General features: G+C 38.7%; 1 protein-coding gene across 7 annotated transcripts in view; it reads left to right on the top strand.

Annotated features, from left to right (window-relative positions):
* Positions 1–19,352, top strand: part of atp8a1 (ATPase phospholipid transporting 8A1) — a 108,401-nt gene that overhangs the window by 23,747 nt on the left and 65,302 nt on the right. For 3 of the 7 annotated variants that reach the window (XM_044363005.1, XM_044363010.1, XM_044363011.1), the window contains exons 3-13: positions 4,003–4,102; positions 5,899–5,997; positions 9,730–9,775; positions 9,935–9,975; positions 12,524–12,597; positions 14,037–14,106; positions 14,197–14,324; positions 15,251–15,362; positions 15,775–15,940; positions 16,301–16,306; positions 19,049–19,176. In XM_044363005.1, the coding sequence (XP_044218940.1) occupies positions 4,003–4,102; positions 5,899–5,997; positions 9,730–9,775; positions 9,935–9,975; positions 12,524–12,597; positions 14,037–14,106; positions 14,197–14,324; positions 15,251–15,362; positions 15,775–15,940; positions 16,301–16,306; positions 19,049–19,176 (970 nt within the window). Of the gene's footprint in view, positions 1–4,002; positions 4,103–5,898; positions 5,998–9,729; positions 9,776–9,934; positions 9,976–11,552; positions 11,627–12,523; positions 12,598–14,036; positions 14,107–14,196; positions 14,325–15,250; positions 15,363–15,774; positions 15,941–16,300; positions 16,307–19,048; positions 19,177–19,352 lie in introns of those variants that run through there. The other 4 variants (XM_044363006.1, XM_044363008.1, XM_044363007.1 and 1 more) reach the window with 4 other exon arrangements.

Genomic DNA, 19,352 nt, shown 5'->3' with positions numbered 1-19,352 from the left:
GAAATTCATATCAATTTAATGTGTAATCATTATATATATTATTATTTCATGTTATTTGTTATGTAAATACAAGAAGAACGGTATAACTTTCATGGGTGTATGACTATCTACTAAAGAGATATAAGACTTAGATTGTATTATCCTTTTATATTAACCGGTAACAATACTGCTCCTCTATTGACAAGAGTTAAATTCCCTTATGTGAAGAGTTAGTGAATGTTTAATAACCATGTATTTGTATTTTAAGTGTTTAACTTGTGATCTATTAACCTCATAGACAATCATATTTTAGTATGTTTGGCTCAAGGATTAAAGTTTCTAAAATAATAGGAATGTAAAGATAATATTAGAAGGATTTGAGTTTAAAGTTTCATTTATTGTTAAACAATAGTCACATTGAATGCTTTTATATTATGAAGTAAGTTATGTCAACTTATATTTAAATATGTTTTGAAAGTAATCTAATCACATAAGTGTTGCCTAACTTTAGTTCCTTTCACTATTGTATTAAATTTTATTTCAGTAGATGGTTTAAGTTGTGTAAATAGAGTAGTCCGATTACCACATAGGCAACAGTGACTTGAAGTGTGAGTTTTTGCATGTAAAAATTCAGAGGTGCAGGCTGCGAAGCACCAGCCACATCTAAAGCCCCTAGAACAAAGAAATTGAATATTCATCAATAATTCGGCGCAAAACCCTTTAGAACACACCCAAAACTCCTCCCTCGTTTATTCTAACTTATAAAAACAGCCTCAAAGACACCTCAACAGTAAGGCATAACATGGCTTTGTGATCAAGGGTTGATGTCAAACAACGTTAAAATTAAAGAATTTATTTAGAGACGTTGAATTAGCTTTCCCCTTAGCATTTCCCAGTACAACACGTTAAGCCTTGAGTCATGCACCTCGAGTCACTCTTGCTGAATAATTTTCTTTATAAATTTTTTTTTATCATTCTTAGGCCTTCTCTATTTATTTATTTTACTTTCTTTTTATTTGTTATTCTCTGTATATTATCTGTATATATTATATTATCTATGCTCTATCATGTATCCTCAAGACGTTTAGCTATTAATAAATGTCTTCATTTATCCTAAAAGTGTTTTGTTGTTTCTTTGAGCAGCAGTAAACAGAGGTCACTGTTTGGGACAAGAACTCACGATTATGAGACTGATTCATTGATTAAATTGAACAAGGGTTAGTGCTCCCTCCTGGCACTAACAAATCCTAACCAAAAAAGGAGGTGGTGCCCTAATGACGAGGTAATTCATTAATAAAGTATTAATACTCCTACACTAGAGATTATGACACGGCATGATTTATAGTACTGCCCCATGAGATCAGAAAGTGGAATGGAGTGAAGAAAATAAACTGGTGAGCAAAAAGAGGAGGGTGATCTCAAAGACATGATGGGGAATATACTGAAAGATAGAAATGATAAAGTCACACCTATTAGCTTAAATCTGCCATCAGATTTACCATCTACAATTTCTTAATATCTCAAGGGATAAACTATGGCTTTAACTATGCATTAGCACTACTGGGCTTAGGTGTCCTAACACCCAGCAGGTTCATCTGTACTAAACATGAATGCACTCATTGTACTGTTAGGGGATTTGGATGATGTGTGGCAAAGTATTTCACAATATGTACCAGGCTACTGTACTTAAGGGTGAGTGTACTGAACATACAATCATTAACGTTCATCAGATGATTAGGGAATCATCCACCTGGTTTTCCTAAAGTTTCCTTTTGGAGATTACAGAAATACTGCATGTGCATACACACTGCATAAAAGCTTGAGAGGAGTACATGTTATATTCTTTCTTCCTCTCACTGATACACATAATGTAGCCTAGTTCCACTTTCTTGTATTTGCACATCTCGCTCAACTTGTCCATTGGCTTTCCAACTTATGATGGTAAACTTTGAGCTTCCTGTTATGATGTTGCACTATAATGACACATAAATCAAATCATGTCATAAAATTTAGCAGCCTAGTTCCTGTACTGCTTCAATATCATGGATTTATTAGTTTTAAATGAGCTAATGTTATAACTAACTTCCTTGGCTTGCATTTGGCATTTTTCTTTTTGTGTTACAAGGAAATGACTTTTTTCTCCATGTTGTTTATCTTCAAAGTCAAACACTCATGAAATGCACAGGTACTTTCATAAATACCCGCATGGTGCCAAATCAGGTTGCTTGTTGTGTCTTTGTCTTCTTGTAAGTGATGGTATCATTAGTTGAAGGTTACTTTGGAAAAAAGAAAGGCCGTGAGGATTTTAATTTGATAAGCAGTATCACACATTAATACTTAACATTTAATTGTAAATACTACTGAATTAGAAGAATTGACATATTCTGAATATATTTGATTTGAATTCCCCTTTTTTGAAATTCCCCAAAGGTGATTTTTTTTTAAATTCCCCAAAGGTGATTTTTTTTTAAATTTCCAGAAGGTAGTTTTTTAAAAATTTCCAGTGGGTAATTTCATTTTTTTTTCATTAAGTCCAAATATCAAGTTGCTTGGTTAAAAACAGACATCAAAATTTAAAATGAAAAATTTTCCTGACTTGTCCATTTGGGCTACCAAGGTTAATAATCGACCCTGACTGGAGTCAATCAGAGTTATGTCCTATCAGGTTTAGGTCATATCATCCAAGAAAGAACAGTTCACTCGAGTGGAAACACTTTAATTTTCTACCTGAATTTCTGAACCTGAGAGAAAAAAAGGTTGTTTTTTATGGAAGGCTGAAATAACAAGCGTACACTAAAGACTAACTAGACTTTTCTGAATGAGACAAAGCTCAATAGCTTTGGTCCTTTCTTGACCCTTGTTCTGACAAGGCTCTTCATCAGGCTCCCCTGTGACGCTGGTATTACATTGCACTGCTGTCAGAACAATGCCTTACTCTTAGTCACTTGCCTTCACCCTGTCCCTCTCGCTCATCACAGACATCTCTGCTCTACCAGACAGCCAGGATGACAGTGAATGGAAAACGCTCTTTTTGAATGGATTCAATGTCAGCCTGGTTTTCCATAACTTTACATCAAGCTTATGGATGTGCCACAAGTGAAAAATGGAGAAAACATGCTTGTCAGATATAATTCAGTCCTACAGGAATAAACTAGTGGTATCACTAATGTTAACTCCATATGCTTTAGCCCCCTTTAGATGAGTTGGAGGCTACATTCTCCGATATTCTGCTTGTATATGTGTGACGGTGTTTTGTGTGTGCGTGAGTAAGCAAAGCATTGCCAGCGGCTTGGCGTACGTCACGGCATATATCTTCTCCCAAAGTGGCTGTTCTGACTGGCCCTTTAACTCAGTTGTAAATCAGACCACTGGAGGTCTGACTGTGGGGATGTTGAGGGTTCGCCCCCGCCAAATCCCACTGCAGCCCAGGCAACATAGCTCATGTCTTGCCAGGAGCTTTTTACCTCCCTTCTGCCAGCTCCCTTCCTCCTCCTAATTATTCTTTATGATCATTGAGTCCACCGGTTGCTGCTGTTCATCAGTCTCGTACACAAACACAGACGCACCTGTTTCTGCAACACAAAGACCTACGTAGAGGGTGAAGTCAGGGGAAAAGAAATGTTTATTTCAAATGTGTTTGAGTGGCAAGCAGCATATGGCTATTGATTATTTTCACTATCAGTTAATCTGCCAAAGGCTTGTGAAAAATGCACATCATTTTTTGGTCCAACACCCAAAGACATTAAGTTTGCTGTCATAGAAAAAAGGCCAGTAAGGACAAGAGGTACAATAACTTAATGCAGAATACATTTTGCATGTGAGCAATGTGTTAAGACTTGAGAAAATGTGAACCAGGTAATTTTCAGGTTAATTTATATCCATTTTGGTCTGTTGATGGCATATAAATTACTCCTCTGATCTCGAGAACTAACCATGTTGTTTGTCTCTCTCTCTCTCTTGTCTCCTTCTCTCTCACATCCTCCTCCACCCATCATCTTGTTTGCTGCTTGATCCGGTCTTCAGCACAGCCAAATATAATGTCCTCACCTTCCTTCCTCGGTTCCTCTACTCACAGTTCAGGAGGGCAGCCAATGCCTTCTTTCTCTTCATTGCACTCCTGCAGGTAAGATGTGGTGTTACTGCTGCCTCTATGTCTGTACAATATCAGGAGAGGCAGAGATGTAAGCCAATATATAGATCTGAATACAAGGATAACAAAGATCCTACATTAATGTTAAATCACTGCTCCTCTCAGCTTCAATTTTGTATTTGTTTCCATTAGTATGCGAGTTGTGGTCTTTTTCTTTTACTGTTTGCCATGAATGACCTAGACACCATTTCCAAAGGTCATGTCTGTAATTTCATAGCATACACACACACTCACACACACACACACAAAGAGACACAGACACAGACACTGTACTTTATATATCCTCATAATGAATAATACATGTAATACTATGTGTGCCTGCGTTAAAAAGGAAACTAGATTTGCCTGGAGGCTCAACACAATATACTTCATATCACAGCCTTGAAAATGCATTGGGTGCAGTGGATGGTCATATATTTGGTCCTTCACTGTGTCACTACACTGTAGTACAGAACCTGCATTACCCTCTACTTAGTGTAAAAAAGAGACCTGGACAACACACAGAAAAGGTCCAACAGCTCTGGAGCCACAAGTAGAATAACTGGGGTGATGGAATAAGCTTCTCTTGGGCAGAGTTTCAGTGTCCAGCTGATTATTGGCTTTGAACGTGTTTTGATTACTGCCCAACAACAGCCACAGATCTCAGCAGTACTGTCACTGTTGTGATTTAAATACTAGCATAACAAAGACTTTCCAGCCCCAAGGAAGTTTGCAGTGGTTTGCCTGCACAGGTCAACATTAATCCCTTTTTAAGAACACTTAAAGCCTCAACCACCAATCATTACTACATGATTCAAAGGAGCCCAAATCCGTGTCTCAGGTGTTCAAAGCTTAGCAGAAAATATTAAATAATGGAGAGAAGGAAGGTTTCACGGGACTCAGATTCTGTCTTTCCCTATATTCACGCTGACAGACTTGCCCACGTTAATGAGAGCTTTGAGGAAGGGAAAAGGCTATATCCAGTGACCTTGAAGTTGCTGCTTTGAAAAGCAGCCAGTGAATCTTCATTACCTGCCCTGTTGATGTTGCAACCTTGAATAAAACATCTATGCAGATGAGAAAGAGGAGAGATCCATTTTGTTCAAGTTTTCTTAGACTGGAGCACCCCGGTAGATGAATGGTTCCTGTGCATGTCACATAACCGCAATGTCCCTGGTTTGATTCCAGCCAGGGACCTTTGATGCATGTCATACCTGTCTCTCTTCCCTTGATTCCTGTCTGCCTCCTCACTGTCCACTATCCAATAAAGGCAAAAATGCCAAAAAAAAAAGTTTCCTTCAGGCACTAACAGTGACTGATAGTCTCCTGTGGCTCTAGCTTGGCTTTAACTACACTGATGTTTGCTTGTTAATTTTGGAAGACTTGAAATTGCCAAATAATTAAACATTCAGAGGTAAATAGAGGTTTCCTTTAAGTTTGGCGTTTGCATTTATTTTTGTCATTTATTCAAGTCTGTCAAATGCTGTTTCCAAAATTTGAGATGGTGCCTCAAGAGCCCTTTAACTCCATCATTTTGTGTGTGTAAAATATGAACAAAAACCATATCTAACTCCCCAATGAGCTGATAAGACTGTAATGAACTCACAGAGAGCGTTTCTGTTGCCCACTGTCATCCTTTTCAGGAACATGCTGGTTGAGGAATCATGTTTGCCTTATTTTAAGCCATAAAAAGTCCTAAAAGTTTCCACAGTGTTTTTATTTTCTTGAAAAATTGCCAAGATTTACTTAATCTTCCTTTATTTCATCTTGTCTTTTTTTTTTTCCCCCAGCAAATCCCAGATGTGTCTCCCACTGGTCGCTGGACCACGCTGGTGCCGCTGCTCTTCATCCTGGTGGTGGCGGCTGTCAAGGAGTTCATTGAGGATCTGGTAAGACAAACAGACTTCACATATTATATATATGTCTTGGTGTTTGTGTCAGGATATCTTTTTCTGTACAATACAGACTTAACATGTTTCTGTATTTTAATCTTTTGTTTGTTTTTTATTACTTTTTATATTAGCGTTAGAAACTACACAGATGATATGTGATGTGTAATTGCACAAATGTGTTTGTCACGCAATGTTGTTTCAAAAGTTACATTACCTGAGAGCCCTCATCTGGCCTAGAAACACTTAATTACTGCAGGCAGTTAAGACATGCACACATCAGCGAGACCCTGATTAAATAAACTAGGTCATAACCAAGTATATGGCTGGACCATGTTTGGTCAATGTGCGAAATTGTGGCAAATTTGTTACAGGGATAGTCAGTGGTAGTGTCTATAATGTGAATTCCCAGACATCAAATGTAGCACTGCTATTTTTTGTAGTGGTCCCAGTAATGTTTGCTGGTAAAGTGTACTGAAGCAGCATATCACATGACATGGTTAAGCTACATTTGAGTAAAAAAATTATTATTATTATAAAAATTATAAATGCAATTGCAAGAACAATACTTTCCACTCATATCTTGGGATGTTTGATTTGAAAGAGAACATCTTTAATTCTAATTATAGCAATTCTAAATATCTATCTGTTAACTCCCCTTTGCTCTTACATCTGTTTCACTCTGCAGATGTCTCTCGTTTTTCACTCTGCATTGACTGTTTTGTCAGAGTGATTGTCATTTGGGGTGCTTTAACTGTGCGCTCACCCTCATGCCTCTATGTGCTTCTCTTTCCTGGTCATGATCATGATCATAGAGGCTGTGGTGGAAATTGTAAATGAAAGTTTCGACAGCATTCTGGGTAGAAATTGAGGAAGCTTATCTCTGCCCGGTTACTGTTGTCATAGTCAAATCAAACGCACCTGCAAAGCACACACAATATACTGATATAACAGCTACATGAGTCTCATGTTTTACCTGCAAGACTTGTGTTTTAATGCTGTTTTTCATCGTTCGTGATGTGAAAACATCAGAGAAATAAAAAGTTTGCGTCATGGTATTAGTTCAGTTATAAAAACCAAACGCACTGCGGAGCATCTCTCCTGCCAGCTGCTGACAGCGCTGTCAGCAGCTGGCAGGTAAAAAATGTGCCGCACGCAATTTGTGCATTGTGCCTTTAATGTTTACAAAAGCTAAACGTTGGCATTCGTTTTATCATTTTAACAATGTCTGCTGTTTATATATTGCATTAACATACTACCTATAAAAGGACAATTGTCTTGAGTACATGAAATTCATGAAGTAAAATGAAATTCTCTAAACATTTGACACCACTTTATCGATATAGTAGGTCAGTCATCCTCCGTTTAATGACTTCCCGTAACTGAAGTAGACTGTCCCCCTATAGGGAGTGTGGAGGGTTTATGTTTTGTCTCTTTTAGTTTGTCCTTTGAGAGCTGAGCTGTTCCCTGTGGAGCAGAGAGGAGGCAGTGATGGTTACATGACCACAGCAGGATGTTTCCCAACATATACACATAATCAGACATAGATATGCACACACACACACACACACATACACATACTCATATCAGAGGTCACAGCTGTGCCTGCTGCAGCCGGAGTACTCATTCAGTCAATTAACCTAGATACTGAATGCTCATGCACAAAGGCAGTTAGTACTAACAAAACAAAACAACTGTCTGCCCTCAAGCAAGTCTGGACTGTTGAACAGATGCTTTAATAAGGGTTGTGTAATTTATTTTGTATGAAAAGTTGATTTCAGTATTATTTTGTTTTGGTAAAAATCTTTTTATCGTATGAATTCTCGGTGTCGAGGGAAGTTAAAAGTTTCAAAATAAGTTTGCTCTTTGTCCACAAGTAATCCACTCAAGTCTGTCTCAACTAAGTGAGAGAGTGTTTCATTCTACTGTATTGCAGTGACCCTGCAATGCGATCCTCTATGCAGGCCCCAGTGGACAGTTACTCTATACTATTTAGCTTCTATCGCGTGCTGAAGGGACCAGCACAGCACTTTTTCTCCCGGCCTGTTGTGAGAAACATGGGAATGGAGTGGTGATGACTCTGTCTTTATAGCTGAAGGTCACCTGCATACACGTCTGTTCCCTGTATTGTGCTGTCCCTCACAAGTTGACCTGACAGGGCAACATCGACCCGTAACTTCATGAATCATGCACTATGGACACATACTGCACAGCACGTATCTTACCTTGTTGCTGGCATCCTTTACTGCAGCAGATCCAGGCTGTTTGTGCTTCACAGTTCAGCTATTATCCAGCTTAAAATGTTACAAACTGAAACGCAATACTGTGAATCACAAGGTGCAGTGTATTTATAACATCATGGGGCACTTGAAAACAGCTGTCGAAAGACCAAATGAAATTTTGTTATTGCCTCTGTGTGGTTCAACCTCCTCCATCACTGCTCAGTGTCTCTTAGGGTTTATATTGAAGCCACATTAGCAGGTTAATCAAAGTAACATTGCAGATGCTCTACCCTTTTTTTCTTTTGCTGCTTTCATTCCTCCCCTCTATGGCAGAAGTCTACAGAGGCCTGATACTGCAGTATTTACACATAACCTCCTGTGCACTACTCGCCCTCCACTGCACCGTGATTACACACATCATCTAAATACAGTATCTCTCATTTTCTCCATGTCCATCGGGACAGAAGGAGCGAGAGAGGAAGAGACAGGGAGAGAGGATATGAGAAGGGCGAGAGGCAGGAAAAGTTGTGGAGTAACAGATATAAATACAGCTCCACTCTTACTACACTTATATGAATAGAAGAGGGTCTGTACAGTGTGAACGGATAGCACGGATGAGTGAAATTAGCTGACAGCTCTCGCACAAGGGATGATGAATGAGCTTTGTGAAGGTCTCTACTAGCAAACTTTTCCTGGGCGTAGTGCAGCTGGTGAAAGGCAGGAGCCATGCGACACTGCAGGCCTATTCATTAGAAACAACAGCATGTTGCAGGGATATTAAATCAAATTTGATTAAAATGGAGCCTGAAAAAAAAAAGAAGGAGGGGTGTGGACAGCAGAGAGGAAAAGTAGTAGAAGTATGAGAAGGAGAAGACGGGAAAAAAAGCTCCTAAAAGCACACATCGCTTTTAGGAGCTACATTTTCAATCACAGTCATTATTTATATGAGAAAGCCTCAGCAACACATTATTACTCAGCGTGATGCTAGTTGACAAGCTGTCCCTTGGAATCAGCTGTTGAAGTCACAGTTGATTGCATGACTGTTCTGTAGACAAGAGGGACATTACTGCTGATTTGTATTTTCATGCGGTTGCACACAGAACACGTAATATAGTTTGTTCAGTATGCGAGTAGACGCTACATGAATTTAAATACTGTTTATGTGGCTTGATTAAATATTAAGGTCGTTAGGTCACAAGACAATGTTTAATGCAGGATATGGTAGGTAGCAACAGACAACAAAATGAGACATGCAGCCAAAAATCTGTTCACATTTCGTGCCAGTAATATTACTTTCCATGTATTAAGCAATGATATTAAATATTGAACTTCTCAGATGCAGAACTCCCTCCAGAGCTAACTCATGTGATAAACTTTTTATCACTGCTTCAATCCCGGTTGATTCTTCCTGGTATTCTTGTAAGGCTAAATGCAAGCCAGTTTGTCCATCTGTTATTAGTTTTTCTTATAATATTTGTATGTGAACATTGATTTTCGTGTTTCCGTACAGAAACGTCACAAAGCGGACAACGTTGTCAACAAAAAGGAATGTCAAGGTATTGAAAACATTTTTATGAGTTTTGGAGGGAAGCATTATAAATTTGTTAAAGTTATGACACTGCTGGTTTTTTATGGTTTTTGTTTTGTCACTCTGTTCTCTATCTATTTTACTTCCTTATCGTAACTTCCCCCATGTCTCTCATTACTTACCACAGTTCTGAGAAATGGTGCCTGGGAGATTGTGCACTGGGAGAAGGTATGTACACAAAATGTACCACTAATGATCATTTTTCACCAGTCTGAGTTTGTTTTATTCATCATGGAGGATAAAACACATCATTTATTCTACCAGTTTCACCATCACAGGCTGTATACACACAGACACACACTCTGACCCCTCTTGTATCCAGCCATTAATTAATCCATCGTTTCCATGTGGACGGTCATTTGAAGGCTACGCTGGAGGGCAGAGAGCAGCCTCTTCTCTTCCCTCATAATGGAACAGTTTTATTACTGTGGCTGGAAACAATTTGGATAAAAGCAGAAGGTGGAGGAAAAAAAACCACAAGGCAGCGCAGAAATAAAGTAGATTTGTATTCTTTAATTACTGGTAATACTGCCTCATCCATTAGAAAGTACATTCAGCATTTAGCAGTGGAATATAAACTGAATCACTCGTCCTGCTCTCAAGGATATGAGACAGACGAGAAATAAGAATTAATTTATTACATTAAGTATCAGCAAGATACGTCTGTGTACACATGTTGCCATCTCAACTACTTAGCTGATAATTGCACATTCTTATTATTACTGCAATAGAAAATGTATATATTAAGATGAATATAAAATAGACCAATGGATAGATGTGTGTGTGTGTGTCAGTTATCACAGAGGAAATTCAGTTACATTGAGACAAAATACAAACCATAACAACATGCTAACATTGTTAGTTAGAGCTGCTGAAGGGTGGGGTTTAGGGAGTAGTCAAGATAAGATTAAGTGGAAGTCACTTGCCCACATCTGGTAGCACAGTGTTACTGTAACCACCATTCACTAATCAAATATTTGATTTATGTATCGACTGCAGTCAGAAGTCACTGTTATTCACTATGTGAATGTCCCTAGCCTTCATACACACGGAAATCCTGTCTAAAAAGGCAAGATTTAAATAATTCATGTTTTTCTACATCTTCATCATGCATATTGTAAAAGCGGCTTCTCTCCCAGATTTCTGTTTCCTCTCCAAGTTCATTTAACTAGTGACTCTTTCAGAGCAGCTTGAATACAACTAAAACAAAATGTTGCAGTATTCTTATCCCTGTTCTCTCATAACTAAATGTGCAAGCTAAAGTCGTTAACTGTGATGTTTTTATTTCACTGTGACAAAATAAATGATAACAGCCTTCTCTTTAAATGTTAAATTATGTAATTAATTGGCACTTTCATTGCTTTTGCTTGTCTTATGGTTGCAATTGACCTGATTATTATATTTTAAATTCTTAAATTATTTTATAATTTAGTTTTTTTTGGTTAACTACATGATTGGTTAAGATAAACAGAAATACAACAGACTTAGTGTTTTTCCAACTGCAGATAATGAATGAATATGCTGTGTGTTTGTACCTGCTATGCAAAGTTCAGCAATAACGGAGAGAAGACGACAGCTGTTTCTCCAGTGTGTCTTCTCATCCGTATTGTACTATGTTTTACTGATTTAATATACTTATCTTTTTTTCTTTCCAGCTGTGCATTTTTACTCCTGATGTTTAACTCATGTTTCCATTTATGCTGTCTTTCTAGCACCACACAGCAGTAACCAGTTTATTTTCACAGGTTGATGTGGGCGATATTATTAAAGTAAATGGCAGTGATTTCGTTCCTGCGGATGCTGTCATTTTGTCGTCCAGGTATAGGAGTCCACCCTGCTGCCAGACTGTGGGGAACTTCTCCCTTCTTTCTCCTTTTCTTCTTCTTACTCTCTCTCAGCTCTCCCTAAAGAAATGATGGTTAAACAATGCAAAGAGACAATACTGTCAAACCCTGTAAATGAAAATCTCCATTTGAATTTATTTTTAGTAATATTAGTGTAAAAAACATAACATTAAAGTACTTAAAGAGTCGAGGAAACAGATGTGATGCTTTGCAGCTTGATGTGTCAACCATCATTTCTCTAGGTGGAGCAGTGGTAATGTGATTTTGGATTAGAATTGAGCGATCATGTCAACATAAACCTACCTACCTCCTTCACCTTTTCAAAAACCATTTGGACCTGCTATGGACTGGGCTTTGTTGCCTGGAATAGTTCTCTATCCCCATTTTAAGATTTTTCAGATTCAAATTTATTTCAAATTGTATTCAAAATGTGAAAATGCAGACCAGGTAGCCACGATAGTGTTAAGCAATCTCCTCCTCTCCATCTGCATTTAATCTTGACTTCCCATGTGACTGCTTTGTTCTGAATGTAATTTATAATTTAAATTGTAGATCCTTTACAAGCATTTTCACTGCAATATGCTTTTCTAAATGGTTTTATGAAAAGGAGAACAGATGACCAACCATACCCTCTGATCATACAGGACTGATCATTGTGCTCTTCTCATCTCCCTGAACTGAAACAGTTGTCTTTCTCCCCCTTATGTGTTTGGTGTTTGTCCGTCTGTTTTTTTTTGTTTTTTTTTTCTATCTTCTCCATACCTCCCCCCTTTTTTTTTTTTTTCTCATCCTCTCCTTTCCTGCCCCCTGTGCGATCAACTGCCACACTCTCTCTCTCTCGCCCCCTGCTGGCGTTTGGTTGGTAATATCAGGTGGCTGTTGGGGAAGTAGTCAGAGCTGCAAACGGGGATCACCTCCCGGCTGATCTCGTCATACTGTCGTCCAGGTCAGGAAACCAGCAACATTACCACCAAAAAACAGCTGTGGGAGAGATAGGGGGCTGTGTGTACCAACAACTGGGACGAGACATTTTAGCTCTTCTCTCACTCCTGACACACATGAGAAATATTTAATTTCCATACTTGAAAGGAAGGGTGATTATGGTGGCAACTTCCAGATATAGTAGATGATCAACCTTTTCCTTTACATTACAGTTTGACAGCCATAATATTGACAGTGTACACAGTCATTTTATTATGTTGTATTTTGTTTCACAACATAAATGTAAAGTCGACACGTTTCAATGTTTGGCTGAAACACCGCTCAGACTGAATGGAGACATGTAGTATTACAGCACAGGAACATTATTTTTGGGTGTGAATATATTTTCCATATTCTTGCCCTTGCATGGCTTGTTTGGCACCCTGAATGTAACATTTTATTTTGATGTGACAATTTGCATGCAGTCACATTCCAAGATGAAGGTGAAGCACATCTTGGAATAACCGTTTATGCTCTTTCAGCAACATGTCGCTGTCATTTGATTTGTAATGCACAGTCAGTATAATCAGTTTTATAAATAGCACTAGTTCTCAAAAGTTTTAAGAATACACTTCCCGGCCATCACAGCAGACTTCTGCTTGTTTCCCTTAAAACAACGCTCTCATTCGATGGCTAATAGCAGCAGAGTTTGTACCTCATTGATTGTGGCTGGGCTTCAGGGTCCAGTTCTCTTTTTGATTTCCCTTCCACCCTGTGTGTGTTTGGACCGGCCTTCGGTATGCATAAATCACTCTATTAAAAAGAGTAGCTAACCAGCAACCCAGCTCACCTTAAACACCAGCATGCTCTAACTCTCTGTCCCTGTGCCCAGAGTCTGTCAGAAGCCCATTTGTCTGCTCTGTTTGTTGTGCTCAGCATGCCTGCTTTCTCATATCACCCCATTCTGGTGTTTTCTCTCTCTCTCCACTCTCTACTCCTTTGCAGTGTATTGTAGCTTGTCTCGAGAGACAGTTAAAATCAGGGCTAGCAGCAAACAAAGATGTTACGTCTGTCCTAAATGATAACTGTCACTCAGTAAAACATTGATGTACTTTTATGTTCCTGAGTGGCCTTTAGGCAGGCATGCAGCATCTTTGTTTGCAGTGATCTAGTCTTCTACTGTTGTCCTTTTGTAGACTCTTTTTCTACATCAGATTCAGTTTGTCAGTTAGATCAGTTCATAAATGATTGAGACTGATTTTAATTGTTACATTGTAAACTATTATTATAGGGACATAATCAGTACCGCTTTTGCTTATTGCTGTACAATAACATATATAATCAAATAAATATATAAAATGTATAATGGACAACTGAGGTTAGAAATGATTGATGAAGAACCAGTTTACTGTTGTGTTATTTTGATTCTACTCCAAGCCTCTATTTCCTCTCCCTCCACAACAGTGAACCGCAGGGTATGTGCTATATTGAAACATCTAACTTGGACGGAGAAACAAACCTTAAAATCAGACAGGTGAGTATGTTTCTTTTTTATATTTTATAGTGTTTTATAGTGTTAATGTTTACTTTGAAGACACAATTGCTACTGTAAACAAATCAACAGGGTCTCCAAGTGACCGCGGACATTAAGGACATCGACAGCCTGATGCGTCTCTCCGGGCGGATGGAGTGCGAAAGCCCAAACCGCCATCTGTACGAGTTTGTTGGGAACATCCGACTGGATAGACACAGGTGTGCCCTGATGCGGAGCTGCGTGTCTGGCTCTCTGCCCCGCTTACCAACTCAATAGCCCATTAGCCAGGAGCAGAGCCAGTATCAGTGCATTATGAGGTTTTAGGGATTATTTAATCTTTCTGCTGAATAAATGAAAGCACCTGCTGCCGTGATATTTAATTACATGTTTGTTTGGAGGCTTTGTCTTTGGGAGGAAAATGCATTATATAACGCACGCAGCTTTTATAATACCATGGCTTGATTCTAGAAGCAAAGAAGAAGCATCGTTGCCAAGGGCTATATTTGGCTTTTAGTATGTTTATAGTTTGAGGGGCAATTTTTTTCATATTTTTGGAAATCTTTCCACAATATAGAGACTTTCCTCCAATGTTCTGCTTTATCAGTGACTGAAGATAAAAAATCCTCGTGGCATGGATGTTTTTACATGCTCAAACTGTATTTTGACTGTATAATTTATGTATATATTTTCATTATTAATTAAGACTTTGAATTGTAGTTTAAAACTAAAAAGTAAATAGTAATAGAAGTCAGTTCTAGTGCTGACTGTATTTACAAATAACTGACATGAACATGTCTTTCAGGGCATCATTAAACACTAATTACCTAGAGTTATAGTGGTCGTGTAATGGTGTTGTGTAATGTCTGTGTAGTAAACCTGTCAGAATAGATTACTTACTGTCATAATATTGGTTATTGTTAGTACTGTCATATATATCCATAAGGAATCAGGAAGGTCTATGTTGACAAGTTAAAGGAATTATAATTCAGTGTCAAAATATGATGACTAACTGTGTGTATGCATCAGCCATCACCGTCAACCAAAGACTTATATTTATATCATCTTGTATGAGACATTGTTAGCCTGTTATTCTGTAGTGAAAAGTGTTTCACTGTACTCATGGCAGTCGTGTTTCTCACTACAGTACTGTGCCACTGGGTCCAGACCAGATCTTACTGAGAGGAGCTCAGCTGAGGAACACCCAGTGGGTCCACGGTGTGGTGGTCTACACAGGACACGACACAAAGCTCATGCAGGTATAGTATATTTGCATTGTATTTGGAGGGTATTATTTACAGTTACAAAATGAAATTACTTGAAGAAACTGGTCAGTCTGGTGAACTGGTGATGCTTTTAAAAAATATATTTTCTGTTGAGTTTTCATTTTGGAGCTTTTTTTACTTTTTCATGCAATCTGTTGAACCAACAAATAAATATTTGTTGCATTTAAAACACGTGAGATGTATGTCACCAAACCTAACATTGTTTTTATCTTAAATTCTGATCTTCAGACGTTTTATGCTTCTAACTGATGTGTTACAAGGGTTTAGATAATCTTTTTCACAGTCACCCTGAACATATGACCATACTTTATTTTCAGAAAGAGAACTTCACCATTGACCGTACTTCCTCATTTTAACCATATCTGTCTTGACATGTGTTACTCAGAATTCCACTCGGCCTCCACTGAAACTGTCCAACGTGGAGCGTATCACCAACTTTCAGATCCTTGTGCTGTTCGGATGCCTGCTGGCCATCTCTCTGGTCTGCTCGATCGGCCAAACCATCTGGAAGTACCAGTATGGCAATGCTGCCTGGTACATGGATCTCAACTGTAAGAGTCCCAACAGCCCATGCTGCACCTCTTATTCCACATATTTTGTCTCACTTGTCTCATATCAGCTTATTTCGTTGTCATTTTGAGTTACTTCCTTAAATGCTGGTATGTGTTGTGTCGTTTTTATGTTGCCTCAGTTAAACTATGTTTCGCATTACAAGTGAAATATGTGGCAATGTGGGAATAAGTGAATTCCCTGTTAACTGAGAAAAGACAGCTGTGACATGCATAAATGTGTTGTGTGTGAGACTGAGTGAAAAAGAAATGGTTGAATATCACTGCGCTGCTGTACTTTTTTGTTCCTTTCTAATGTTCTGTTTGATTTTGTTGTTTTCTTTGTTGTCGTTTTTTTAACAGCTCCAGGTAACAACCATTTAAAAGCCTTGGCCATCCGTGAATGACCCTCCCTTACTAACCCCTTACTGAAGCTCTGCCTTTGCTAAGCAAATGAAGCCCCCTACCCTCGCCCCCTATATGGTTGCCCTACTTTGTATGGGCCCATGCCATGGACAAGCACATACCAGGGATCCAACAATAGGTTTTTCCCCTCCAGCTCTCTTGTACCTTTGTCTAGTTATTTTCAGTGCCTGATGCAAACAGTGTCTCACTTTTCCTCCATTTTTTTTGTGCCACGTTAAACGCTTTGCAGTTCCCAAGCTTCAGACCCTCATCTTATTTTTTTCCTTCATTCTTTACAAGAAAGGAATAGCAGCATTTACTTTTACTGCCAGTGAGATGATGTTGTACTCAGGAAGCTCTTCATAGCAGGAGGCTTATACATGTTTATTGCTTGAACACAATATGTGCAACCCAAGGGGCAAGAGCTGACATTTTCTGAATGCCTCTGCCGCCTTCTTTTCTTGTGTGAGGATTTTTCAAACAACAGACATAGAGAGAAGGGAGGGGGAGAGGTGAAAACCTGCTTAGTTCTTATGTGTATTCTCAAGCCATTTTAGAAAATTGCTCTGTTTTAAACTGCTGCTATTACACAGCAGCAACACACATAAATATGGGCTGCTCAGTTTCTGCAGTAAAAAAGACAGGACTGTTTAAGGTGAAATCACCAGCTGGTCTGCAGTGATGAAGCTCTGAAACTGGTATGCAAAGTGATTATCGTGATACTCTGGCCATTACTCTGTACCCTGGTAGGTCTGTGTAGGAGAGGTTGTGCCCTGGTCAATTTAAGCTTGTATTACGACTTACACTCTCCCATTTTATAAGACGTTGCATTGGCTTCTATTGGTTTTGTTGAGGGTTTTAATATTGTCCTTTGTGGCATTAAAACCCACATCTAAAGGAAACTTTATTACACGGATGAGGGTAGTGTAAGTCATAAAACAGGCATCCATCTTGAGACTGATTGTATTTCCATAAGGAGTTGTTGAGACTCTGTCCAGTGCATATTATCCAACCTGTGACAAAAGAGAGAGGTGGGAAGATTGTCAAATCTTAAACATCCCATTCACTTACACCACCATATTTCCTAAATTATTGTGATTTTTTTACTGCTCACCAACATTTGGAAGGTAAACACAGACATGAACAGAAGAGTCAGTGTTAGCCCACCACACATCACACAGGCTCATATGTCACAGAAGCCTGCGATTATGTGTGCCTGGTGAATAATTAATTTGACTTTGAGCGGTCACAGAGTGCTGACACTGGTCATCGCCAGCGTTAAGCCTATACATTGTGACAAGTAAACTTAATGCAGACTGAGGGCAAAAATGAATAATGGTCATTTGTTATGCATTCACGCCACCTGCTACAGTTTACACATCTAGTACATGTAGTACTCATTTAGTTTTGATGGGTAGCTGCATATTTATCACCACAAAATGTAATTTATGCCAATTATCTCTGTTTGTAAAATACTGATCTCTTAACTGATAGCATGGTAGCGTTTTTTCTGTTCCACCGAGCGCTTTTTAGTTCTGCTTTTGTCATAATTTTGTTATACAAAACAAACAATAAGTTCACTTAGAATAATGAAACCAAAACAATTTATAGTCCAACTCCTGCAACAACCTGCTGTGAATAAATGATATGGATTAATAATTGGCTAACTTGCCTGATTAAACATAGTTAAAATTAATCTTGTTGTTACATTACAGAGACATACGTTTAAAGAAAAAAAATCAGGTGTGCTTTTGCACTTGTGTGACTTGTGCATGCCCTGCTATGGTTTGATTTTTTATTTTTTTCAATCGCTCTCTACTGATCCAAGCCAGTATCTCTCTCTAATCTAATAGCAGAATTCTTGCACATAACAAGCTGACTTCTAGAAATGAGCGAAATGAGGTGATGTAGTGATCATCATTAACACTCAGAACTTTTTTGCTGGCATAATCCACCCACTCTTTTCCACTCCTTGTTGGTTGAGAATGTGTTATGGACTGAATCTCCCTCCTTTGTCTTGAGAGCATCCAATATGTTTGTCTTCCTCCCCACTTCTGAAAAATTATTCCCTCCTAATATGTGTTGTTGTACCAGTAGCAGTAGCTTCCATCCTGCCACTTTCTTTGTGCCATCGAGTTTTTTTGTTTTGCAATCGCTCTGTCATGGGGAAGGGCTTCTCCCTCTCAACCGCAATGCTAATACCAAGGCTTGGGTTGAGGAAGGTAACTCTTGCAACCTGCTGCAAGCTGAGGAAAGGTAAATCACATCCCTCCTGTTTTCATGTTTGGTGTCAGTGGGGTTACATGTTGATCATTGCCAGTTGTTTGGGGCTTTTTGGGGGACAAGCATCATTTTGCATAGTGCTTTGTGGAATTCATTGCCTGGATCATGCTGGATGCCAAGGCTGCTGCTGTGACACTAATGACATTTGAGATACTTCAGTCCCTTTCCGCTACTTTGAATCTTTGGGACATTAAATTGGACTGCTAATCGGTTGAGGCGTAAGAAGATGAGGTTGGGTGGAAGAAATGGTTAATTCCAGCTAATGCACGACGTTAGCCCAAAACATCCTCTGGATTGGGATAATGTTGATCATTGGCTGGAAGTAGCTTTGGGCATTTTCATTTAGCTAACTGATATACATGAACCAGCACTGATGACTCTCTTGTGTATCACTCCCTTTGTCCAAAACTCGTCCCCTCATAGATGGCGGGGCGGCTAACTTTGGCCTCAATTTCCTCACCTTCATCATCCTGTTCAACAACCTGATCCCCATTAGTCTCCTGGTCACACTGGAGGTTATCAAGTTCATCCAAGCTTTTTTCATCAACTGGGTGAGTTGAAGAGAACTTGTTGAATGGAAAAAATGCACAATTGATCTTCACATACAAAGAAATACATTACAATACATTAAATAGTAAATAAAGAAACATTCTCAGTTTAAATCACTGCTTATAAGAAGCAAAGTGGGTTGTAGCTTTGTGTCAACATAGCACATGATAATATAACA

The sequence above is a fragment of the Thunnus albacares genome, chromosome 10 (genome assembly GCF_914725855.1).
Source record: "Thunnus albacares chromosome 10, fThuAlb1.1, whole genome shotgun sequence".
Taxonomy (NCBI): Eukaryota; Metazoa; Chordata; class Actinopteri; order Scombriformes; family Scombridae; genus Thunnus; species Thunnus albacares.
This window is presented reverse-complemented; position numbering and strand designations above follow the sequence as displayed.